Source organism: Podarcis muralis, chromosome 7 (genome assembly GCF_964188315.1).
Source record: "Podarcis muralis chromosome 7, rPodMur119.hap1.1, whole genome shotgun sequence".
NCBI classification, from domain to species: Eukaryota; Metazoa; Chordata; class Lepidosauria; order Squamata; family Lacertidae; genus Podarcis; species Podarcis muralis.
The window spans coordinates 68,505,313-68,531,742 of record NC_135661.1 but is presented as its reverse complement, the minus strand read 5'-3'; the positions used below and the strand labels follow the sequence as shown (position 1 = coordinate 68,531,742).

General features: G+C 42.2%; 1 protein-coding gene across 19 annotated transcripts in view; it reads right to left on the bottom strand.

Moving 5' to 3' along the window:
• Positions 1-9,253: 9,253 nt before the first annotated feature.
• Positions 9,254-26,430, bottom strand: part of EPB41 (erythrocyte membrane protein band 4.1) — a 92,807-nt gene continuing 75,630 nt past the window's right edge. For 17 of the 19 annotated variants that reach the window (XM_077932013.1, XM_028742812.2, XM_077932014.1 and 14 more), the window contains 4 exons: positions 21,222-21,323; positions 16,394-16,474; positions 15,724-15,848; positions 9,254-14,324 (listed from right to left, as the gene is read on the bottom strand). In XM_077932013.1, coding sequence (XP_077788139.1) covers positions 15,753-15,848; positions 16,394-16,474; positions 21,222-21,323 — 279 coding nt within the window. In that variant the 3' untranslated portion in view covers positions 9,254-14,324; positions 15,724-15,752. The remainder of the gene's footprint in view (positions 14,325-15,723; positions 15,849-16,393; positions 16,475-21,221; positions 21,324-26,430) is intronic. The other 2 variants (XM_077932019.1, XM_028742838.2) reach the window with 1 other exon arrangement.

The window sequence follows — 26,430 nt, the reverse complement described above, 5'->3', positions numbered from 1 at the left end:
CAGCAGAGGGTGCCCTTTTGGCTGTTCTGCCACCTTCAAATTTGGCGGTGGCCGAGGAGAGGGCCTTCTCTGTGGCAGCCCCAGAGGTGTGGAGCTCCCTCCCCACAGAGGTGTGCCTGGCACCTTCATTATACAGCTTTCGGCAAATGATAAAGACACACCTCTCTACCCTGGCTTGTAACACTTGAGGTACAGTGGTACCTCAGGTTACAGACGCTTCAGGTTACAGACACTTCCGGTTACAGACTCCACTAACCCAGAAATATTACCTCAGGTTAAGAACTTTGCTTCAGGATGAGAACAGAAATCATGTGGCGGCAACACAGCAGCAGCGGGAGGCCCCATTAGCTGAAGTGGTACCTCAGGTTAAGAACAGTTTCAGGTTAAGAACGGACCTCCGGAATGAATTAAGATACAGAGGTACCACTGTATATGTTTTTAGGACACCTTATGCTTTTAATTCTAAATCGTTTTTAATTTTATGTCTAATATTGTGTATAAGTATAACTAGTGTGTTGTTATTGCTGTAACCTGTCCTGGGACCTTAGGGTGAAGGGCAGGTAATAAATTTTAATAAAACTATAATAATAATAATGTAGCTATGCATGAAAATGCAGACTGGGGCACATTTTTCCTTCATCCCTGGCCCTAGCAGCTTCTGGGAAAGTGCAGTCCTTGGCTCCTATTTATATATTATTTATTCCTCTGTTGATCCCTTTCCCAAAACTCCCTGCGGGACAGAGACCACCTTTTGACATGTGCCCGGTTAAATAAACTTGAACTGCCACAAATCAAGCCAGATCCTCCTGCTTCTTCAGGAGTGGGAGAGACATCAACTAAAAATACACAGCTTTGGGATCTTACCTCTTTCAGAGTTCAAGATCTCCCCCTTCTTCATCCGAGTGATGCAGGCTGTTTGGCAGGGACCAGCAGTTTGTCTCTCTGGAAAAGCTGATTAATTTGCTTGGCTTTGGGAGCGGGGGCCGAATCATGGCTGCTTTATTAGCTGGAGAAGGAAGAATGCAAGACCAGGCTCTGCTTTGGTCCAAGGCGGGGGTCAGGAACCTCAGGCTTAGGGGCAGAGGTCCTTTCTGGCCTTCAGGACTTTCCTTAGGTCCCACCTGCTTCCCAGGACACATTCAGCAATGTGCCCTCTTCAAGTGCTTTGGCGGTCCTTGAGCTGCGATAATACTTCCTGCTTGGCTGGGTAGACAGTGGCATGCATAGAATCTGCTAGTTTTTCCCTACTATGCAGAGATTGAGAGTTACATTCCTTTGGGGGAGGTTGGGGGAATTGGGGGGAAAGGAGCAATGTCAAGATATCAAATACCAACCATCTCAGACCCTACGATTGGCAGGTGATGCCTTGTTGGTGATGCCAGCACTGGGAGCTGCCTGATTGCTGTTGACCCATGACAGGGCCTTCTCAGTGGTGGCTCCCCAGTTGGGGAATGCGCTCCCAAGTAAGGTACACCTGTCTCCGTCATTATTCTTTTTCAGGAGGAATTTGAAAACATTTCCTGTTTACTTAGGCATTTGGTGGCTGAAGAATACTATTCCCGGGAACTTCAAGATCATTGGATGGAAGAATGTTTCAACTGCAATTGCAATTTTAGAGTGTTTTTAATTGTAATTGCTTTTAGAGTGTTCCTGCTTTGCTTTTGTTTTTAAATTGTGTGTCTGTTTGTTGGCCTGGGCCCCTTGGGGAGGAAGAAAGGCAGGATATAAATTCAAGAAATAAATAAATATGGTCTCCCACATCAACTCTGTTGTGGACCTTATGTGCCATTGCTTAAGGTAGCCTTCCCCAACCTGATGCACACTAGATGTTTTGGACAACGGCTCCCATGATCCTTAACCACCAGGCCATTCTGGCCGGGGCTCATGGAAGTGGAGGCCACAGGTTCTCCACCTCCCTGGTTCAAGGGGACCAGAGGTAAAAGAGGCTGGGACCCTATTATTTTAATGGTTTCCTAGAAAAGAGAATTGGAGCTATTGCAGCTCACCATGCAAAGGTGAGATAAGCAGTGATTGCTGAAATCCTGCCCCATGCGGAGCTATCATGACACCTTTAAACCTGGTAAAGGGTATGACTAAAAGGTAAAGGGACCCCTGACCATTAGGTCCAGTCATGGCCGACTCTGGGGTTGCGGCACTCATCTCGCTTTATTGGCCGAAGGAACCGGCGTACAGCTTCCGGGTCATGTGGCCAGCATGACTAAGCCACTTCTGGCAAACCAGAGCAGCGCATGGAAACGCTGTTTACCTTCCCGCAGGAGCAGTACCTATTTATCTATTTGCACTTTGACGTGCTTTCAAACTGCTAGGTTGGCAGGAGCAGGGACCGAGCAACAGGAACTCACCCCGTCGCAGGGATTCGAACCTCCAACCTTCTGATCAGCAAGCCCTAGGCTCTGTGGTTTAACCCTCAGCGCCACCTGCGTCCCCAAGGGTATGGCTATCAGGAGCAACAAATGCAGCCCCTTTGCTCAGATGAGCACAGCTTCTCCTTGTGCTGTTTGCCACTGTTTTTCTTAGCAGAGAGGAGGAGGAGGAGGAACCAGCCTTTTTAACCCTGCCAAACCTCTGCTGCCCATGCCCTTCCCTACCACTACCCCTCTCCTCCTCTTCCAGCACGGGCCCCCCATGGAGATCTTCCCTGGAGTCAGACAGCTTGATCCTTGCAGCTGGCTCCAGGCCTACTCCAGACTGTACGCATTAAGCTGCAAATGACCCAGTTGCAAAGGCACTTGCAAACTGCAAACAAAGGAAAAACAGTGGCTCAGACCGTTGAGCGAGGAGGAAGAGAGGGCTGCAGCCCCGAAGGCAGAAGGAGCAGCCAAAAGAGCTTGTGCTTCTTTGACTTCCTTCCCTCATTTTTTCCCCAGGTGTGTTGTTGAAGTCACAGAGCCTCTTGGTCATGAAAGAGGTGACCCACCCTACTCCACAGAGCCCGTGTAGAGTTTGGATTTGATATCCCGCTTTATCACTACCCTAAGGAGTCTCAAAGCGACTAACATGCTCCTTTCCCTTCCTCCCCCACAACAAACACTCTGTGAGGTGAGTGGGGCTGAGAGACTTCAAAGAAGTGTGACTAGCCCAAGGTCACCCAACAGCTGCATGTGGAGGAGCGGGGAATCGAACCCGGTTCACCAGATTACGAGTCCACCGCTCTTAACCACTACACCACACTGGCTGTGTAGGGAATCTTTGGCCTTCTGGATGTTGCTGAACTACAATTCCCATCCCTGCTGTGTGATGTAGGGTGGGGGGGGGTGTCACCTCTGTCAATGGCTCTGTGTCTTCAGCCATGATCCACTAGCCCAAACCAACAGGTGCAATTCCCCCGCATCATTTTATATCACTGCGGCCTAACTAAAGAATTTTAAAATCTAATAAATGTAGATAAAACAGAAACACTGCTGGACTATGAACACTGAATTCATAACAAAGCCACTAGTTATTTGGCGATGGTGTTTTAAGATAAAAAAAAAGATTTATACAAGCTGAATTAGGATGGAATCTAGGATTAAAGAAGAGAGGACGGGAAAAAGCTGAAACTTCCTTTTTTAGATAAAACAGCCATTCTCAAAATGAAAATACTTCCAAGAATATTTTATTTTATTTTTTTACTACAGCACATGCTGAATGAAGGCATGGGTGTGGAGGGAGCCCAACTGAACAAATGGCAACAAAACATTAGTGGCTTTATATTGGATAGTAAAAATAAAATAGAACAAGAGTTAAATTAAAAATAACGTGTACTCTTAGAGAAAAGGGTGGATTTTCTTTCCTGGATTTAAGAGTTTATTTTTAAGCCAATGGTCTGATGTGATTATCTGGCTTGATCAAGCTACAAGACATTGTATACACAAAATAGAACAAAGTTTTCTTAAAGAGTGATCAATGAAATATGTAAACAATCTTGATGTGAATTACATGCTCTATACTGCGTTGTAATTTGTACTGTTATTTGATGTTATAAAAACTGGGGGGGGGGGGGACTATTTTAAAAAAAGGGTTTGTTAAAGAGCCTCTGAACAACTTATTATGGCTGAAGCCCATCAAAAGGAAATTTTCAACAGATATAATTTTTCAACAGATACTGCTTAGGGAGAGGCAAAAAGGAAGACGTTCTCCAGATTTACCTCAGACTCTGCTTTATACGACCGAGATTTAATTTGAATGACATTATAACGATCTTTTCTTTTTAAACGACAACGAAAGGTAAATAACAAATACACTGACAAGATAAGAGAGATGGTCAGATTCCCAACAAATGACAGAGACGAAATGGAGAGTGCAGTACCCCTAATTTTTGGCACACCTATGTCACAGGTGATAAAAACCTTTTCATCCTGATAGCATCCAACAGCCGTACCTGATAGATGTATTTGGTGGTAAAGGGACCCCTGACCATTAGGTCCAGTCGTGGCCGACACTGGGGTTGCAGCGCTCATCTCGCTTTACTGGTCAAGGGAGCCGGTGTACAGCTTCCGGGTCATGTGGCCAGCATGACTAAGCCGCTTCTGGCAAACCAGAGCAGCGCATGGAAACGCCATTTACCTTCCCGCCGGAGCGGTACCTATTTATCTACTTGCACTTTGACATGCTTTCGAACTGCTAGGTGGGCAGGAGCTGGGACTAAGCAACAGGAAGTCACCCCGTCGCAGAGATTCAAACCGCCAACCTCCTGATCGGCAAGCCCTAGGCTCTGTGGTTTAACCCACAGCGCCACCAAAAGAGGCATTCTCTCCTATGTGAGAGAAAAGGGGAATGCCTTTTTTAGCACAGTATTATCATGTGCAGTTTTTAATAGGCGTTTACAGCCCTTCACAGCCTGTTTACTCTCATATTTCTCACACACGTGGGACAGGAGGTTTACATTTTAATTTAGTTAATCCTCAATCCATCTCCATCAATCACGAGGAAACAGAAGTGGGCAGTAGCGTACCCGAATATACCATCTGTTCTCCAATCAACTCCGAAAAGTTGGAGGACTTTCTGTTCCTGAACCTCCGAAAGAATTTTACATTGGTTCAGACAAGGGAGGCAAACTGACGTCTGGTTCTCTGCAGTCTTTGGTGTCTAATGATGATCCATACATCTACCACACATTCTTACACAAGAACTACCGAGCAATCTTGTTCGCGATCTGGAACTGTCCAAGGCCAAAGCAGAGTTACCGGGATCAGGACTTCAGCAATGGAATCGTCAAGGAAAATGTCTGAGCGGCTTCATTTCACGCTCGTTCTGAGCAGTTTACACCTGAGAGTAAGATGGCCTTGTATTCTGCTATGATGTAGATGGCCTGATGAATGTCCTTGGAATCACACATGACCCACAAGAATGGTGACTATCCATAGACTCCTCAAAATTGAGTCTCCAGAGTCAAGGCGGTGTTGCTGCATAATGGAAACAGACCTCCCTCCATCCCAGTCAGACACACTGTCTACATGGAACCCACAGCAACCTAAAAACAGCTGTTACGGCTGTATTCAATACAGCAAGTAAGGCTGGCATCTCTGTGGTGACTTTGTGCAGCTGGAATATATGAAGTACAGTGGAACCTCGACTTACGTACGATTCCAGTTATGACCTTCAGTAGGTGCTTCGACTTGTGAACTTTCTCTAGATACGAACAGAGGCCTTGCCAGCAGCCCAGAGCTCGGCTGGCTGGCTGCGGAGCAGCGCTGAGGCCTCTGCTGCTGGGGAGAGGGCCCTCATCCCACCCCCGAAGCTGTGGAAGAGGTGCCGCCTGCAAGAGGCACAGCAGGGCGCACTGCAGCCCCAAACCCCACCGAGGAACTAACCTGAGGAAGTCCAGAGAAGAACCTGGCCTGGCAAAAAAAACAAGTGACCGGGGCTGAAGTGAATCAGCTCTTTACTGACCCTTGCCCCACCCCCAGCTTGTAGCCAGGTAAGCCCACCCACCCTCAATGCACATAAGAAAATGTTTTTCCCCCCCCATCTACAATACTGTCTTATTTATTTTATAGTACGGTACATTGATTATTGCCTTCATTTTATGGATGTATGGTCTCATTAAGACAGTAAAATCCATGTTAAATAGCTGTTTTAGGGAGTGTTTTTCATTGTCTAGAATGGATCAATTCACTTTTCCGTTACTTTCTATGGAAAAGTGCGCCTCTACTTATGTATGTTTCCAGTTATGACCGGACCTCCGGAACAGATTATGGTTTTAAGTAGAGATTCCACTGTACTCTGTTTTTATGTGAATGGGGCAGCCAAGCAAAGACTTTGCACTATGTAAAGAGACTGGCCTCCAAAGGTCGGAGAGAAGAATGTGCAACAGCCAGCACTGGCAGAAATGCACAAAATCCTACTACCGCCCCTATACATCAAACTCAGTCTGGTGAAAAACTTTTTTTAAAATCAATGGACCAAACTGGATCAGCTTTCAAGTACCTGGCTGACAAATTCCCTTGACTCAGCAAAGTGAAAATTAAAAACGGAGTTTTTGTGGGTCCTCAGATCAACAAGCTCCTCAAAGATGAGATGTTCAACAACCTGCTTCAGAATGACAAGGAAAAAAGCTTGGTCTGGTGTCAACTAACTCCCTTGGGAATGTCAGGACAGAAAACTGGAAGGAACTGGATGAGGACATATCTCTGTATCACAAACATCACTGCAAACTTGGCTTGGCTTTTACAGTACATGATGTATGTATGTAATCCTCGATTATACAATAAACCTCAGTGCCTAGGACTTGCTGATCGCATGGTCGGCGGTTCGAATCCCCGCGGCGGGGTGCGCTCCCATCGTTCAGTCCCAGCGCCTGCCAACCTAGCAGTTCGAAAAGCACCCCCGGGTGCAAGTAGATAAATAGGGACCGCTTACCAGCGGGAAGGTAAACGGCGTTCCGTGTGCTGCGCTGGCTCGCCAGATGCAGCTTGTCATGCTGGCCACGTGACCCGGAAGTGTCTGCGGACAGCGCTGGCTCCCGGCCTCTTGAGTGAGATGGGCGCACAACCCTAGAGTCTGTCAAGACTGGCCCGTACGGGCAGGGGTACCTTTACCTTTAAGAATGAGTAGCCAATTTTGTGTTTTCAGTGTCATATTCGGCATCTCAAAATCTACAGAGGCATGATTTTGGTCAACATTTGTTGTGCAGTGTTACCTCATCCCTCCCAAGGTGAGCTAAATCTGGCAGAACAGCTTTCTCTACGGTTTTAACCCCTTCATGCATTAATTAGATGCACGCATGTTGGTTATGTGGGGCTGGCTATGCCACAGTAGTAATTGTGTCTTGCCAGTTTCACCAATACTGCCCATCCCAAGGCTAAGTTGTACATAGAATGATACTCAAAAGGATCACGCAGGCTCAAGAATATGGTGGTCTCAAGAATATGGTGGTCAACTAAACCATCTCCAATAAAGAGGACAAAAGGGGATAAAGTGCTAATTCATTTGGAAAGATGCAAATATAGACATAATTGGTATAATTTTATTGAGTACATCTCACTATAAAGGGGGAAAGTGTGACCAGGTAACCTGTGTACCTCCTCAGTCTGTTGTCCAGCTGCAACTTTGAGGCCCCTTCAGATCTCCCTGAAGTTTAAGGTAAAGGTAAAGGTACCCCTGACCGTTAAGTCCAGTTGTGGACGACTCTGGGGTTGCAACGCTCATCTCGCTTTACTGGCCGAGGGAGCTGGCATTTGTCTGCAGACAGCTTCCGGGTCATGTGGCCAGCATGACTAAGCCGCTACTTGCTTTCAAACTGCTAGGTTGGCAGGAGCTGGGACCAACAACGGGAGCTCACCCCGTCGCGGGGATTCGAACCATGGATCTTCTGATCAGCAAGCCCTAGGCTCAGTGGTTTAGACCACAGCGCCACCTTACATTTAAAAACTAGAATTGGACCAAACAGCCCTTCAAGTAGAGGTCCTAACCACCATAACATAAGTCACATGGCTGCCCTACACTAGACTCATTGGATGACAAAACCTCAGTCTGACTGGACTCACTGCTCAGTACAGATGTAAGAAGGCGCCGTTTTCCTTTCCGTCCTGCATTCATCGCATGCAGCAATATTTCCATTCGGCTGCAGTTCACCTTCTGCCCAAAGCTATTATCTGTTTGCTATGCCAAAACTGCATACCTTAAATATTTTACATAATTATTACTTTGTGTTGCTAATACTTTATTTCACCACAATCCTTTCAATGCAAAGGAAACCCTTTGCATGAATTGATTTTCATTCCAGACATGGGACAAATAAGCACACATTGGCAGTCCCTGTTTCTTTCAGAATTCTTTGACATCTGTCCTGCTGAGATGAAGGGGAAACATTAACATTGCTGAGTTAAGGGAGAGAAAAGATGGCTTCAGAGTCAGGTGCTTGGTGGCTTCAGTGAACCACGTAGATTTCTCCCAGACGCTGAGGATAATTTGCAGGCTGCATGAAAAACTGTTCCCTTGAATCTAGGAGAAAAAACCTGACAACACATCACCAAAAAGTTAAGAGACAAAATGGGGAAACAAAGACTTCAAAACGGAAGTTTCTCTAGATTGTGGTGTGCTTTAGCTCTCCAAGAGGAGCCCTTTACACTACCGAGAGGAGATATGTGCAGTTTTCCAGGTTTGCAAAGAACCAGAGCATCCTGTTTGATAGATCCCAAACTTTGCAGTGTGCTCCCCCAGGTGGCCCTGCTGTGTACAACATTGAATCAATCTGCAGCATTCAGGGTCGTGCATGAAATCTGATGTCCGCGCAGACAACATCATTCAACAGGGTGATTGCTAAAGGGAGTGAGATTCTTAAAACAATCATTTTCAACTGCAGCAACTGGGAGAGCACTGTTGCACTCAGGTTCCGCTTGCAAACTTGCCCGTGTCATCTGGTTGGCCACCGTGGGAACAGGATGCTGGACAAGATGGGCCTTTGGACAAATCCAGCAGCAGGTTTCTCATGTTATTATGCAGCTGCAGAAATGATGGCTGATACTACTGCATGACCTGTGGCATCAGGCACTGGTACCACTCATTTATTTATTATTATTTATAAAATTATTAGTTGCTTGTTACCTAAAATGTCTCCAAGCAACATTTATTTTAAAACATAAATATATTATACCATGAAAGATCTTAAATCTACCATGCTGACCAAGAAATTGGAGATATCAGTGCTATCAACAAACACCCCTGCTCAAGCTGTATGTGCAGATAAAATAATTAAGATGCAACAATATATGAGTTCAGAATGTGCTGGAAAAGTAGAGCTTCAAAGGAGAACCAGAAATGCCATCTTTTATTTGAAAATTTATTGAAAAAATGCAATACAAGTAGCAAGATTGAACACGTCTAAATGCTACATCTACTTTCCCTTTGACTACAAAAGTTCAAAATAACAGCTACTTAAGCTATAAAGATTTGCTTCCCCACCCCCTCTGTTCCTATCCCCCACCCCCAAAGAAAGTAATAATCGGCTATTCTATACAATTCACCATTGTCTTAAAATTTTTACAAAGCTCCTTCATATCTGCAGTGAAATAATTTGTGACTGAATGTGTAAAAAAACAACAAAAACCCCGTCAGAACACAAATATTTAATTGTCCATTATAGGAAAATGGCAAAGCACAGTTTATGAACACTCCCCCAAATAAAACCCAGAAAACTTTTAATAGCTGGCTGCCCACTTCTGTCTGGCAAGTGAAGCTGCAATTTTTATTCCCAGTTTGGTCAGTATAGATTACCATCCTGCTGCCCTTCCTTCTGTACACACATTCATACATAAATAGCTTTCATTTACTATACAGTTAAGACAGTTTCCGGATAATCTCATAGATGAGGGAGGAAGTTACTAGGAACATATTGCCATCTCAGCATTATAAATAAATAGACCATATTTCATTTACTGCCCTAATGGTAGCACTGGCCCCCAGGAATTCCGAAGACCTCTAGAAAGCAAATTTATTCTACAGGCAATTAATGTGATGGTGGTGGATTTGAGGGTGCCGGCAGCCCACTCACAAGAAACAGCAATTCCCCATGTTGGTGGCAGATAAATCAGAGGGATGCGTCTCTGGTATCTTAGTCCTAAGTGAGGAATAGAGAACCTGTGGCCTTCCAGAAGTTGCTGGACTACCATTCCCAAGAGTGTTGGCTATGCTGGCTGAGGCCGATGGGAGTTGGAGTCCAACAGCATCTAGAGGGCCACCAGTTCATCATCCTGGTTCTAAGTGGCCTTCACAGCACCGAGCTTGAAAAGGTAAGCCAGCTCAGCAAATAGTTCAAAAAAAAATTGTTTTGTTTCCACTGGTCTGTCTGCCCCTGCGTATGTGGGTTACTTATGGCACATAAGCAGCCTGAAATGGAAAAGAACCAACTTTGTCTATTGACAAAGGGTACACTCTGCCTGGTAGCCAGGTGTTCCTTCCTTACCACAGGTAACCATGTCAGTGGCTATTTTTAAGCCCAGATGCTAAGGAAAAGTTTCCCCTATATTCCCTATAGCAAAGGGAGCATATTGAAGGCTGGGGGTGTGTGTTATTTTGTGATTTAGCTTTCTAAGAAGCCCAATAATAATGTATTTTTTTTAAAAAAGCAAGCTTCTGTACTTAGGAACGCTAAGTTTACAAGTGTACGGGTAACGTCTGCTGAAATCTAGAAACCAGGGGAATTGTTGAAGGGAGTACCATGTAAAAGCATTGTGCTTCTCTCCCTACAATGATCAGAAGCAGAAATGATATAGTGTGGGAGTAAATAGCAAAATACATGGCACAAAGGTAATATGAATCTGCTTGATTTGCATACCGGTACTTTATACAAGTAGCAGAATTCAGCATTTCTTGCCACAGAATTGGATTACTTCAGTGCAGACTTTTTTCTCCTGTTTTGTGCAGAACCTAAAGGAAGGTAGGGGATCTTCTGTTGGAGACGGAAAGCTTACTACTCATCAGACAAAGCAAGACCAACTTCCATCACCTAAGGCTGTTAGTCCTAAATGCCTTAGACTTTTGCCAAGAGGGTCTGTGATGGATTAAAAAACTATTTCAAAAAGAAACTTGGGTGACCCTCAATAAGTTATTTACTTAGTAATTTACCTTCAGAGTTATGTCTGCCCACATTTCTACTGTCTCCTCCCAGGATTGTTTCTCACATTTGCTTTCTTCCCTTGTGATTCTGAATGATTAAGATTTGAGTGGATTTTTAAGCAATGCTAAATATTTACACCCTGAAGGGGAAGACGGGAATGTGCAAAAGAAGCTAACATCAGATGTCCATATAGGACAGGAGAGCATTGGGGTGCATGGAAAGTCGGAATCACCCCCACTTAAACACACCCTATGGGCAAAACTGGTGGGGAGGGGCAATGTGTCTGCTGGATGAGGTTCCTGCACACAAGGGGTGGTGAGCTCTTAAACTGGAAAAGCAATAGGTAGGTCAGTGGTCAGGAGAAGGGACAATCTGAGAAGCATGCCCTTGATTAGATAAGAGTAAATTCCTGTTTGATGGGAAATCCAAACTTCATGCAAAAGAAGTGTCTGAAAGTAGTTTTAAAATAGAACAGGACTTCACCAGCTAGTTAGCCACAGGATACAAAAAGTTAAAAATCATGCTGAGTGACAGCTCAAGGAAGGACAAGACATACCTTCAAATAACATACTGAAAAAGCAATAATTCCATTAATAAATGTGTAACAGTGCTGCACTTGTAGTAAGGTTTGAGATTTGATAAAGATGCCATCTTTAGAATTATGGAACTATTTTATAGCTGGTGCTTAAAGCTTTTAATAGCAGAGGAAAAGGAAGCTGCAGAAGAATTATGCACTAGAGAAAGTGACACAACCAAAATTGTCTTCCACAATAAATACATTTTTTAAGTGCTATGGGTTGATTTTTTATTTTTAAAAGTTCAGTCTAAGATTTTTAGGAAGGTAGCCCATTAGTTCTATTTGTAAAGAGAAGGGCATATAGAAACCCACAAATAGTGTTACAGCCCGAGTTTGTTCACTTGGAAGGAAGTCTATTGTTTCCAGTTGGGCTTTACTCACAGCTAAGTGCAACAGATGGCAACCACTGAAGGCTTGTTGTGGCTGACGGGACCCCAGAGCACAGTGGAGCAAAGCTGATTGAGCAGTGCTAAACTCTTACATGTCCATAATGCTTTCAAACTCTAAATAAGACTGTATTAACTCCCTAACTGAAACATACTCAAAACTGAGGGGGAAAGTAGACATGTGGTATGATAATATAGCTTCCACACAACTGCTCGTTTTCACTGAAATCAGATAGTTTTCAATGTGTGTCCTTGTTTTCTGCAAACTTTCTTTAAACAGCAGAAAGCATTCCTCTTCACTTAAATGCTAGAATCAGCCCTCATCCCGCCCCTCAGCTATGAGGTGGTGCACTCAAAAGAATTTCAACTTCATACCTCTCAGAAAAAATATCACTCATAATTCTACAGAACTTTTACATGCTGCTGGAAGGAAAGAACAAGCCTGCAGTTTTTAGTGTTGCCAAGGAAATCTTTCAACTAAGCACGGAGAGGAAGTTCATCTTATTTGTGAAGAACATGTTGCATCCCAATTTGGAATCCTCTCATTCTTCCTACGTGGGGAAAACATTTAAAGGAAATGAAACTGCTCCCCAGTTAAGAGTTCTGATACCAACTACCTTTCGTAACATTTGTTTTAAAAGTGTACTTTTAAAGTCATAAGGAGAAAAAGTTATTTTGGGTAGAAACAAACCCACACAGAGAAAAACTAACTTAAATCTGCTCTTGGTCTGATTTGGATTTTTTTTTTATGGCATTCAACATTCTCTAGTGATAGCCAATCAGAACACACCTAGGTTAAGATCCTGAGAACTGCAGCCAATCCTGGGGTTTGTTATTTCATTTAGCATGGTAGCAATGCAGCATCCACCATTCATTTCAGCAGCCTTATGCAATACGTTTTGTATGACCTCCATGACTCAAAGGAAGGAGGTGCTACAGCAGTATGCTCTAGGGACTGTGCACAATAAGAACTACAAATTATTATATTGTCTTATAAGGAGCATTAAGTGACTTGCAACATGTACAGGCTTAGTTTTTAACAGCAATCATTGGAAACAATCTACAATACTGATGATGCCTTTGTAATTGCCTGCTTAAAGAATACAGATTTAGGAATGCTGGATTGTCTCTAAGGGATGACTTGTGCTTCATTTATCCCTTCCTGTGATATGTTACCAGTGTGCCAAGTTTAAATAGTGCTTTAAAAACCAATGATTTTAAAACTATGCTACCAAAACCACAAAAACTCAAAATACAAACAATTGGGAAGGAGAAAAAAGAAAATAAATGAACACCCCATCCTATTGTTATAAATTACAGCCTATTTCATAGCGTGTAGAGCCCACACCTCTTAAACACACAATTCTAATAGGCTTAATTTAACGGAGACCAAAAAGAGGGAGGAAATAGGAGAGTGAATTTACAAGAGATTTAGTATTCCAAGGAGTGCAAAGAAGAAAAAAGGAGAGAGCTGGAAAAACATGGTGCCTTGTCACAATTGATTAAAACCTCTAGAATTCACAGTATAAAAGGTGAAGCAATTTCCATCATTTCTGAATCTAGACTACTACTGAAATACCTGTGCAAATACCACAACCCCCTGCTATATTCAAGCATCTAAGGGGCTGACAAACCAACAAAAAGCAAGGGAAATCCAGAGGAAAAGAGGGCAGGCACATTTGCGCCTGGCATATATAAAATAGCTGTGATTAGGAAATTCTGAATATATCTCAGATCCACAAGAGCCAAGACAAAGCATTGCACAAGTGTTTTCCTGACTTCTCAGGCAAGAGGGGTCACTTCTAGGTCACTGAGACCCCCACACTATAACATGTTCAAAGTTATGTGAGAATGCAAACTGCTTGAGGAGGAAAAGAAGGAAGAAGGGCAATGCAGTTCAATCAAAGGCAATCACTTTCGATAAGCTCTGCATGTTCTTTTTGTGTGGGCCTCTGACTTCATAATACAGATCCTGAAAAGGTGGTGGGAAAGGAAATGCAAAAATGCAAAAAGTGGAGTGGGGGATTGCAAAACTGTAAAAAAAAAAACAAAAAAAAACCCAGTACTGTGAAAAATATGGCATACTGTCGGTCACAATATAAAAATGATAATCAAAAAGGATCCACTGTGTTAAGGAGAATCCGAAGTAAACATCAAAAAGCACAACTTCCTAGTAATAAATGATAGAATGTTTGACTGAGAGTAAATCTGGCAAGTTTGAGGTCATGGTGCTCCAAGGTAGCTTCCTTGTAGTTTTGCTGGTATGTGTCGGGTGGCCTCCGCAGACTGAAACAGACATCGCCTAGGGAAACACAAAATTATGCTAAATTACCAATCAGTAGAAAACAAGTCTGAAATTCTGAAACATCTGCTGGTAAATTGTCTGAATCTTCCTGCCCATCACCATATGCACACATGCACACACCTTTCTGGGTGCATTAATGCATACCTCAAACCTGAGCATCCTGCTCCGTGAATATGTAGCATTAGGAGGCCTCTTTCTACAAGTGCCTAGTTCCTGTTCACTCACAGATTTAATAAGCTCTGCTGCAGCCAATCAAAAGTGACTAGACAGAGTAAGCTGAATTTCACTGGTGGAATAAAGTTGGCAAAGCTGTGCAGTTCTCAAGTTAACATTCTTTGAGTGTTGGCAATGTACCCAACACATAAGGGGAACACCCAGTGGGAAACCTGAGCAAGCAGTGTCAAGACTTGTGGAGAGGGTTCTCGCCACACTGAATAGCCCAAGGCAGGAAAGGCTGCTAAAAGGATGGGGCTCTCCCTCCTAAATTCAGGATTCAACTACCAAGCATGGAGGTTCAAAATTACATGTGGGTGGTATGTGACTGTTTGTGGACTAAGGGAGTTCAGAGTTCAGTTCCACAAAAAGCAGTTAGCTTGCAATGGGCACCCAAAATCGTAGTTAAGTCTACAGCAAGACTGCAAACTCAAACAACTGTGAGGTCCATTAACTGCCCATGCACTCATACCACATTAACTATCCATGGTAATAAAATGCAGACACTTGTGATGTATTTAAAAGATACATGGCAGCATATGGAGAAGGAAGCGGAACTTTCAGACTGCATTAGCATCCATTGCAATGTCACGACAATTGTGGGACAGACCTCTGAACCTGTGAACTTCTTCTAGCAACAACTGTAACAGCACATGAGCTCTTTAAGCAAATCCTTCACTTAGTCATTTTGTTGCTTATGGGCCACATGTAATGGTTTGAGAGCAAGGCCTAGAAGGCTACAAAAGCTGAAGTTACACATTGTGCCTGTGGGCTTTATGTTGTGCAGGCCCAGCCTATTTAAGTCTATGCATTTAGTGTCATTGCTCTAGTCTTAGTGGCAGCTAACTTTCAAGCAGATTTGAAAAGTTACAACCACAGCCAGGCTGAACTCTTGCACATGGAAGCACTTTGTCATATATTGGGGCTGGAGTGTTGACCTACAAAACAGGAATTCAAAGTCCAGACCTGGCCCCTCATCTACCAGCTGCTGGGCCTTCCCTGTTAAAAGTCCTGCAAGGACAGAGTCAAAATGTACCAAGCACAAGTTTTGAAAAGGCTTTCCTTCAAAACTGCTAGAAATAAACAACCTTCAGTTGTGACAGGTGAAAACCTTGCCACGCTTCAAGATGCAGCAGTGCTAACAAAACAAAAAAAAAAAAAAGAAAGGAAAAAAGAAAACTACCTGATAATATATGTAGCTGGTCTTGCTATTTATTCTGCAATCTCAGTCTCCTGGTGGACAACCACCTTGGTCACAGACATGTCTGGGTGTTGCTCCTTTGCTTCTCTGATGGCCTGTACCAGAACCTGAAGAAAGATGGCATAAAGAACAAACTATCTTGAATCGAGTTTAGGGCAACAACATTTTGCTTCCTATCACAATCTAACTTTACCAACTACTTTCCATATAGTAATGAAGGCTTGCAACCTATCATTAAGGAAAACACTTTTGGATCAATTTAGGGCAACAAGGTTGTGGCATATTTATTGGGTTCTTTTTCTGACCCACCGCAAGGTCACAGGGCAGCTTTCAATATAAAAATATGATATTTAAACCAGTTAAAACAGTTTACAATACAAAAAAATAGGGAAGGTCTGAAAAATGTATTTCAGATGTCAAAGGCCAGGGTAATGCAGTGTCTCTTCAGTACAGAATGAAAGCTATGCACTAAAGGTTGGCAGAGTTCAGAATCTGGCTAGAATCTTATCATGGGTGAACTTTCAAATCCCTCTGGAGACCCCAAAGGTCATGCAATATATCTTGCATATTTGATCCGCCAACTGCTCCATTGATAAAAGTGCCAGAAACAATGTGCACATACTCAGAATAGTCACTAAACTAAAAGTCTTACTTGATCATGATCAATGTCTGCATCTCCTGTGATGACAATTCTTTTTTCAATTCGTGTTTCTGAAATTCCACCTTTCACAGTCTATGAGAGAACAAACAGCTTACAATGCAACAATGCCAAAATGTTAAAAAATAGTTTTAAAGAGAAAAACAAGCCTAGTTAATCAATCAGAGCAACCAAAAGGTCAAGTCAGCAGGAATGATTCATAATTAGATCTACTTTAGATGCATATCACTCTTTGACACCCAAATTCCTATGATTGTAAGCTTAATAGGTATGCAAATGATTTTCCTACTGCTGTTACAGGCCTGGTTTGCACATCATGGTGAACATGAGAGAACAGGGGCTCCTGGAGAAGAGATTGCAGTTGTTTCACTCCTTCCTGGTCATTCTGTTGTTGCACCGTGCTGTAGCTCGGTTTGGTTTAGTGTCATCTGAACCCTGGCTCATGGCTTAACTCTGCCAGGCAAACCATGAGCCATAAGCAATAGGAAAAGCTTTGGTTACAGCTCATGCTTAGTTTGAAGAGACATAAACCACAATCCCAATTTCCAATGATACTCTATACCAAGCTGTCGCTCGGCTCAGCTCAGCACAGCAGCAGAATGACTGAGAAGGAGCAAAGAAGCTGCAATTTCCTTCCCAGAAGTCCACATGCTTATGCTAAGCCATGGTTTAGCTTAGCAAGACATGTGAATCAGACCATAGTGAGAAATGTGAATGGAGTGTGTGATAACTGCTATCACAGGTTGTTGAACTTATATGGCTCCCAATGGCGGCTGAGTTTTACACAATTCTTAGCTTGTTCAAACCCACAATAGTCACCAAGCTCTCAGGGACACTATCTCCTTTTTTTCAAAACAGGGATCTGAAATGGAGACATGTTAGATTCCACTCTAGCTTGGGCTTGACTCCTTTGATCCAAAGCTAACATTCAGGACTATACTGGCTCCTAAGAAAAGCAGACTACAGCACACGTAAGAATACATAAAGGACATCAAAATAAAATTGTTTCAGAAATTACTTTTCTCTGCTGACATCCTAACAATGCAAAAAAAGAAAGAAAAAGAAATGGATAAATTTCCATATAGACACGTATCTTCAATTTATGAATAGTTAGAACCGCACTTAGTTCTTGCAGACCTATATCAGACACAAACTTTGTGTGTCCACTTAATAACTGACCTTTTTAGTCATTGTAAAGATATACATCTTTGTTTCCTCCTTTCCCTATTCAGTTTTTGCATAAAAAGCTAGTTCCACATTAAGAGAAACAGAGAGGGAGAGGAAAGACAAAGAGCAAGTACAAAAAAAGAAACTAGAAAAAATAGTTTTTGTCCTATGGTCTGATAGGATGAATGCTCACATCTACATGGGGGAGAAAGTAACATCTGAAACAGTCCTGCTAAAATTTGCCTTTCTACTCAGACTACCACCCAATTAGAGAAATCATAATGGATTCATTGTATGTGTTTTAGTTGTTTGACTACACATACATATGAATAAAAACAACAGTTTTTATGAAAAAACATGTTTTAAAAACATATTTTGTTTTTAGATTCTGCAATCTTTCTTTTAGATAATGGTATAGCAAGCATCAATTCCTGATTGAGAAAGAAGAGGGGAATTCACCTTAAGATGGTGCTTGCAAATACAAGTACTTGTATTAAAAATGATACTTTAAAAATTCCACTGGACGATGGAGATGCGTCTTTAGTCCTTTTTTAAAATAAACTTTATCTACTTGACTGAAAGTCACAGTTCCACTTTCAACCAAATTCATGCTAGCAGAAAACTCTTAGATTCAAACACACACTGTTTATACACCAGGAGAACTGGTACAAAAACAAAGAGAGGTAAAGGTGTTTAAGCAATAAACCTAGTCATTGAAGGAATGATGCAGAAATGAATAGAAATGCTTAACAGCACAATTGCTTCATAATCTTATCATCCTAACCTACTGGCAAACTTATTCCTCTTCTCACTCTGTTAGTCCAAATGAAATGGAGTCCAGAAAACCTTAGATTGTGTATCAATTTGATCCTTTTAATGTGGTTTTGTATGTTTTGTGGTATTTTATGCACTGTGATTTGCTATTTTATTGATTATAGATTAGTAATTCTTTATTGTAATTGATAAGCGTAAACCTTTATTATTTGCTGATGTTTAATTTTACTGTTTACTATTAGATTTCAATGGATGATTGAATATTGCTTTTTTCATATAGGTTGTTTAATTTAAAAGTTGCTGTGTCTTTTTAATATTGGATCAGTTTGTTGCTATTAATGGTTGATGTTTTATTATGTTTTTAAATGTGTTGGAAGCTGCCCAGATAGGTGGGGTATTATTATTATTATTATTATTATTAAACATGCTGAAATGCCTTTATCTGTGTTAACACAAGAATACTTCTCCGTTATTAAGTGAAACCACGCAACACCTGAACATTAAATATAAATTCCCCTCAGGAGGAAGACATGGACCTAGAAATATCCAGTACTTTGGAGGATAAACTGTGGAGAAAGCCATCCTTTAATCCAACAGTGTTTATGGAATCCTCTTTTAAGCTAAGTTACACAAACAGTTGCTTATCTTCCCATTATTGGAGAGGTTGTCCATTGAGGGGCTCCCTAAGAGACCAAAGTAAAATTGTTTCAGAAATTACTTTTCTCTGCTGACATCCTAAGAATGCAAAAAAGAGATGGAGGAATTTCCATATAGACACATATCTTCAAGTATGAATGGTCAGAACAGCACTTAGATCTTGCACTGAGAGCTGGAAAAATCAGATGAGCCAAAATAAGAAAAACCTTTATAAAGAAAAACATCAATGACAAGGAAAAGAGAAGTTAGACTATTCATTAACTCAAAGGAACTTGAAACAAAAGACCTTTTTCACTAGTTTACATGTTTTCGAGCACTAGGAAAGAATGGTGCTCATTATGTTATTCCTGCCCCTTCCCTTAAGTAATATGTGAACTTGCCCTCCCAAAGAGCAATGGTATAAAGGTAGAGGCAATTATTCTGTTAAACCTAATTAGAAGTAAAGCCCCAAAGAAAGAGCAGGCTGAATCCACGGGGTTCTGTGCAAATAATGTTGGGGTGGGGTGGGGGGTGATACTTCTCTAAGTGAAACCAGCATTCATACTCATAAAGATTGTAGACATCACTTAAGTTGCAAGAGTGGCAACTATTCTAGAATGAGTGATGTACAGGATGGTGACAATGAACATTAAAGCATTCTTTCTGGAACATGGACCAGGATTTCCCTTCCAGGGTCAAGTTAATGGGATTGAGGATAACTGAGATTAGGGAACGATTGAACTGTCAGTCACATCATCCCTCAAAACAGAGAGGTCTTTTAGCTTCCTTGACTAATACATTTCCTTTAAACAAAGCTGCCTTTGAATTCTTTCTGGTGGCTGCCTTCAAGAAAAAGCTTACTGTAGCTTTGATGCCCTCAACTTTGATGCTTTTCCAACAGCAGCAGTAACATTGGTGCTGGAGGAGAGCGCATCTGCAAACAAGAGGTAAAAATAATGACTATCTTGTAGTCGGCTGCTCTACTACATGTTCGTTTGGGTCAACTGTATTGCAACAAATGTGGCATATATATATATTTCTGCCACACATTTTCACATGTGATGCATCTGGAGAGATCTCCACCAAGTAGTAAAGCTTCCCCCATATTGTGAAAACTATCTGGAATTATTTCCATGTGGTATCACTGCACCTAGTAGCTACAATGTTTGAAAGCCACTTTCCACATTAGTCATCTGAAATCCATATAGACTCGTTAACACAATCAGGTTGGTTGAACCATATGAACATTCCAGTATTACAGCCATCTTGAGGGACCGTGGAGTATGGAAGCAAAGTGAAGCACATAATGGGGACCACATAATGGCTGAAGCCTTATCTAAATATATTTGCTGCACTTTAGAATGACTTGGTATTGGAGATGCTTTCTTCTTTAGTACTATCATCTAGTATACAAAGGTCAGTAGTAATCTGTGCTTCTTGGCAATCTCTGGTGGCAATTTGGGTTTCTCAGCAATCTCTGACCTTGATTTCTAAAACATAATGGGTCCTTTAATGTAGGCTAGCCCCAGCAGAGAGAATATGCTACACACATACGGCTAAACACCATTTCTTTTGCCAGCAACAGTGTGCTGAGCTTGCTCTATTGGTTATTTCAAATGAATCCTGTGTCCCAGATAATGTTAGCTAATGGTCTCTTCTCAGGGTAGCTGCCCACTTATTACTTTAACAACATGTGAATAACTCCCAAGTTGGAAACATCTGTGTACCTAGCTTGGGAAAAGACTTCCGTGTTGAAAGATGTTCAAAGTGGGGTTAGTATGCATTTCTCCAAGCTAGAAAAATCCAGGTGGGTCTGGTCTGTGTCTGGATAGACCATCTGAGGACAGTATGTATGCTGCCTTGAGTTCCACGTTAGGGGGAAAGGTAGGTTATGTATGTTTAATGAGATTTGTTCCCATCAGCTTCTTTCCATAGCATTGGAAAGAAGCTGAAAATGGTAGGGAAAATCCTGTTCAACAGTATTCTGAATACCATTTGTCCTAGATTGAAACCTTAAGGGAAGCATCACTGGTGACTGTGTCACATCTAGAGTACTGACAGGACAAGTAAAAGGAAACAGACATGAGCCCTACAGTCAGTAAAACTCTGATGTGCCACAAGCTGCCAATCCCATTAGAGAGGGGTCACCCAAAGACAGACAGAGACTAGAGTTTGTACAACTCATTCCCTGTCAACGCAAATAGCTTATCAGTGAGGTCACACACTTGAGACTATTGTATTTTACCTTTGTAATCTGGGTAGTGGTAGTGCTGCTGGTGGTCTCTGAAGTGATGGTCTGAGCACTTAGCAGAACTCCAGGGTCTAAATCCCCACTGCCATCATCAGTCTATGGCAGAGATACATAACAAGTATAAATTATCTCCTTGCTCACCTAGAGAGTTGTTTGTTCAGCAGAGAAGGCTACAACGGCAAAGTGTAATGAGCCAGAAGGCTGCTGGTAAATTTGCAATAATGTTACTAATCAAATCTGCATCAATGCGGCACAGGATTGCAACTATTGGTTGTCTTCACACAAAACATTAAACCATAATTTAGCACTACATGAATTAGGTATGGCAAGCCTTAGTGAAGAAGCATTGGGTTTCCACGCTCTCCTTTGCGCCTTCTGTGGGATCAGGAGGAGGACTTATTCACCAGCAAATCACAAAAATTAAAAATTTGGTATTAAAAACAGTTAGAACCAAATGCAGCCACAGGAATCAGGTGGGTCCTGAAAACACATGTCTCAGCTGTCAAAGGTGAGGGCAACGAGGTGCATCTTCACCTTTCACCAAACGAAACATCTCTGTGAGAAGGGAATTCCACAGCTTAGGGGCCGCCACAGAGAATGCTCTCTTTCAGGTCACCCCCACAAACTTCCATGGATGGTGGAACTACCAGTAGGGCACTCTCTGAAGATCTTAACCCCCAACAGGGTCTGTAGGGAAGGAGGTTGTCTCTCAGATATTTGGGGGTTAAGGTGTTTAGGGCTCTAAACACTGGTGTGGGCATCCTGAACTGAATCCAGAAACAAACTGGAAACCAGTGCAGCTGTTTTACAGCAGGGGTTATATGAGTTCCAAAGGCAACCACAGCGAATAAAATGGCTCCTGCATTTTAGACCAGCTGAAGTTTCCAAGTCATCTTCACGGGCAGCCCTATGTAGAACTCACTGCAATGATCCAGAAACAACCAGAGCACAGAATACTGTAGTCAAGTAATCTCTATCCAAAAGGGGCCCTAGCTGGTGAAGCAAACACAGCTATAACTCCTAGCCGCAAAGGCCACCCGGGCCTTCAGTAACAATGTTGAATCCAGCAGGACCTGCAAGCCATGAACCTGCTCCTAGTAGTATAATCCCATCTACAAGTGGAAGTTTTCCTACCTCCTAGATTCAAGAACTTGGAACTCATAACACCTCTCTATCTTTTCAGGATTCACTTTCAATTTGTTGGCCCCCCACTCAGCCTACCACACCCCACAAACACTTGTCTAGCACCTCAGCTGCCTCCTTTGATTCAGGTGTGTGTGTGTGTGTGTGTGTGTGTGTGTGTGTGTGTGTGTGAGAGAGAGAGAGAGAGAGAGAGAGAGAGAGAGAGAGAGAGAGATGTCATCTACATATTGATGACAACTCCCAGCAGCTTCACTGAGATCTTAAGTAAGACAGAACCCTGCAGGACACTACAGGAAAGTTCCCATGGCACTGAACAGTGTCTCCCATGACTACTTTTTGGAAACAACCCTGTAGGTAGGAGCAGAACCATAAAAATATAGCTAAATCCATGGCAGCTGGCCATGAAGACCCCCAGCAAGTGATAAGCCTGAATGTCCCCATCATCATACTTTTGAGTTCAGCTCAGCTAACTGGGTCAGGGAGCAAAATGTCTGGTACAACAATATAATCCGTCGTCAGCTGTGGTCTCTAATTCAGATACTATGCTTTCCATGTTGCATGGGCTAGGAACTGGACAAAACTGCTAAGGTAAGAATTTCTCCAGGTTTTTGCCACTATCTTTTGCCCTTTCTCTTAGTCCTCAGGTAATGCGATACGAAAGGTCCCCAGAGAAAGCACACTTTCCAGTCACATTTCCAACGTGAACCAGTCTTTCAACAAAAAGGGCTAGATAACTACATAAAATATGCTTTGGTAGCACAGTGCAACATTTCAACCATTTTTAGGTACAAGAAAGCTTATGCAGAGCAAGGTGCATCAAAACTCATATGTGCCTAATGTGTCAGAACATCTAAGTACCAACAGTGGTGCTGCTGTGCAGAAACAAACTAAAAAACCCCAAATCTTAATTCAACACCAAGGTTTAATACCTGCTGAACAACAATGCTTTGTTTCCTCAGAATCTGGTTAGTGAGCTGTTTGACAAAACTTGTAGCACCCTCAGAGTTACTTCCTTGTTGCCACAATGGTAGCTTGAGCCTCAGTCCTGCTTCTGGAGCTGGATAGCCACACAAACATAATGAAATAAAAGGGGAGACTTGGCTCAAAGAGGATAGCCATAGTATGTGTTGGGGCAGGTGGTTACCTCTTTTTGAAGGGAAAAAGAAAGCTTTAAAAATCCAGGTGTTTGTTCCTATGCTAAAAAAGAGAGCTCTTTTTTTTCTTTAGTAAAAACTAACTACAAACAATGACCTTGATAGTGTGTGTACGTGTTTATGTGTAGTCTAACAATAAAAAAAACTTCCAAGGGTCACCGTGACAGATTAGACTGAAAAAATTAGCTATGCACAGGTTCCTTCAGCAAATGGATGTTTCCCCTGGTTTGCTATCTCAGACTGCAAGAACACCACCAATTATTTCTTAGTCTGCCTTTAAACAAATTTGTGCCACAGTGAAATATCTGCTCATGTACTTGTTCATTAGAATTACATATTAATTAATATTTTACAAGGGTTTGTGAAACTTACTGAAATATCAAATGCAATACCTTCAGAGTGTCCACTAGGTGGAAGCAGCATCCAACAGATATCACAGAATTTCCAAGGTTTCAACATATTCAAATGTGATGAGGACATTTTAAGCATCTCTCAGGTGGAGTCAGCTCTAGAATGTGTGGCTATTCCTTGTATGGTTGGCGCAAAATAGCACAGAAATTGTTTTAACTCAGCCAGCAAACCTCCATGCCAGAGCTGACCAAAACCTACTTATACATGAAGTTGAGAGGGATTTTTATAATGTGAAGCTATATTCAAAACATATCAACCTCTACAAATGCAGATAATTTTAAAACATGTAGTGGACAGCTAAGCTCTATACCAGCTATTTAGGAACAGAATTTGGACATGTGCCAGGTGATAAACGTCATTCTCTGTCAAAAGGCACTACCAAAATGTTTCACTCAAAAGTTCAAAAGCATTAAAACTAAAAAGGACCAATTAAAAAAAAATTAAATTCATATCCCAACATTCCTCCTAAAGAAACACAAAGAGGGGGGAAATGTTGCATAGTACACTCACCAGCCAAATGGGAAATGCATTTAAAAATGAAAAAAGTTTTTTAACACGCAGACAGAAAAATAAAAAGGATAGATCCAAGCAGTTCTTCCGAAGAAGTGTATTCCATACAGAAAATGTTGCCACTGAGAAAGCCTTGCCCTGTGTTGTTGCTGACCTTATTTTAGCAGGTGGAATGCAGAGATTAGAGAAATACATTAGAGAAATTAAAACAAAAAAAATTCCTTCCAGTAGCACCTTAAAGACCAACTAAGTTAGTTCTTGGTATGAGCTTTCGTGTGCATGCACACTTCTTCAGATACACTGAAACAGAAGTTGCCAGATCCTTCTATATAGTGAGAAGGTGGGGAGGGGTATTACTCAGAGGGGGGTGGGAATGGGTGATTGGCAGATGGCTGTGATGAGCTTGTTGACGACTCTTAAGGACGGCAATAGGTCTTACAGGAAAAAGCAAGGGGTGAGAAGGTGAAAAATGGCTTTGTCATGTATAGTGAGATAAGGATCCAATGCCTTTGTTCAGGCCAGGTGTCTCCATGGTTTTAAGTTTGGTAATGATTTGCAATTCAGCAGCTTCTCTTTCCAGTCTATTTCTGAAATTCCTTTGTAGTAAAACAGCTACTTTGAGATCTTGTATAGAATGTCCTGGGAGATTGAAGTGTTCTCCTACTGGTTTCTCTGTCTTGTGATTCTTGATGTCAGATTTATGTCCGTTTATTCTTTGGCGTAAGGTTTGGCCTGTTTGTCCAATATAGAGAGCTGAAGGACACTGTTGGCATTTGATGGCATACACAATGTTAGACGATGAGCAATTAAATAGTCCCGAGATGGTATGTGTGATGTTGTTGGGGCCAGTAATGGTGTTGTCCGGGTGGATGTGGCAGCAAAGTTGGCATCTGGGTTTATTGCAGGCTCTGGTGCCAGTGTCCGTGTTAAGTCTGGTTGTAGTATTATTGTGGGTTAGGAGTTGTTTGAGATTGGGTGGCTGTCTGTAGGCAATGAAAGGTCTTCCTCCCAGAGCTTGAGAAAGAGAACTGTCATTGTCCAGGAGAGGTTGTAGATCTCTGATGATGCGTTGTACTGTTTTAACTTGGGAGCTGTATGTGATGACTAGAGGAGTTCTGTTATTTTCTTTTTTGGGTCTGTCTTGCAGCAAGTTCTCTCTGGGTATCAGTCTGGCTCTGTTGATCTGTTGTCTAACTTCATCTGCTGGGTATTTTAGTTCTAAAAAGGTTTGCTGTAGATCTCTTAGGTGAGAGTCTCTGTCTGTAGAATTGGAACAGATACGGCTGTAACGTAGTGCCTGGCTATAAACAATGGACTGTTTGGTATGTTTGGGATGGTGGCTAGAGGCATGTAGATATGTTTGTCGGTCAGTTGGTTTACGGTATAAGGTGGTGTCTATGCGCCCATCCTGTATTTTTATAGTAGTGTCCAAGAAATGTATTTCTTGCATAGATTGATTCATTGTTAGGTTGATTGTGGGGTGAAAATCATTGAATTTCTGGTGGAAGGTGTTCAGGGTCTGTTGACCATGTGTCCAGATGATAAAAATATCATCAATGTATCGCAGGTACAAGAGAGGTTTGAGTGGGTAGGAGTTTAGAAATAGACTGGAAATAGTTCAGAAATAGACTGGAAAGAGAAGCTGCTGAATTGCAAATCATTACCAAACTTAAAACCATGGAGACACCTGGCCTGAACAAAGGCATTGGATCCTTATCTCACTATACATGACAAAGCCATTTTTCACCTTCTCACCCCTTGCTTTTTCCTGTAAGACCTATTGCCGTCCTTAAGAGTCGTCAACAAGCTCATCTCAGCCATCTGCCAATCACCCATTCCCACCCCCCTCTGAGTAATACCCCTCCCCACCTTCTCACTATATAGAAGGATCTGGCAACTTCTGTTTCAGTGTATCTGAAGAAGTGTGCATGCACACGAAAGCTCATACCAAGAACTAACTTAGTTGGTCTTTAAGGTGCTACTGG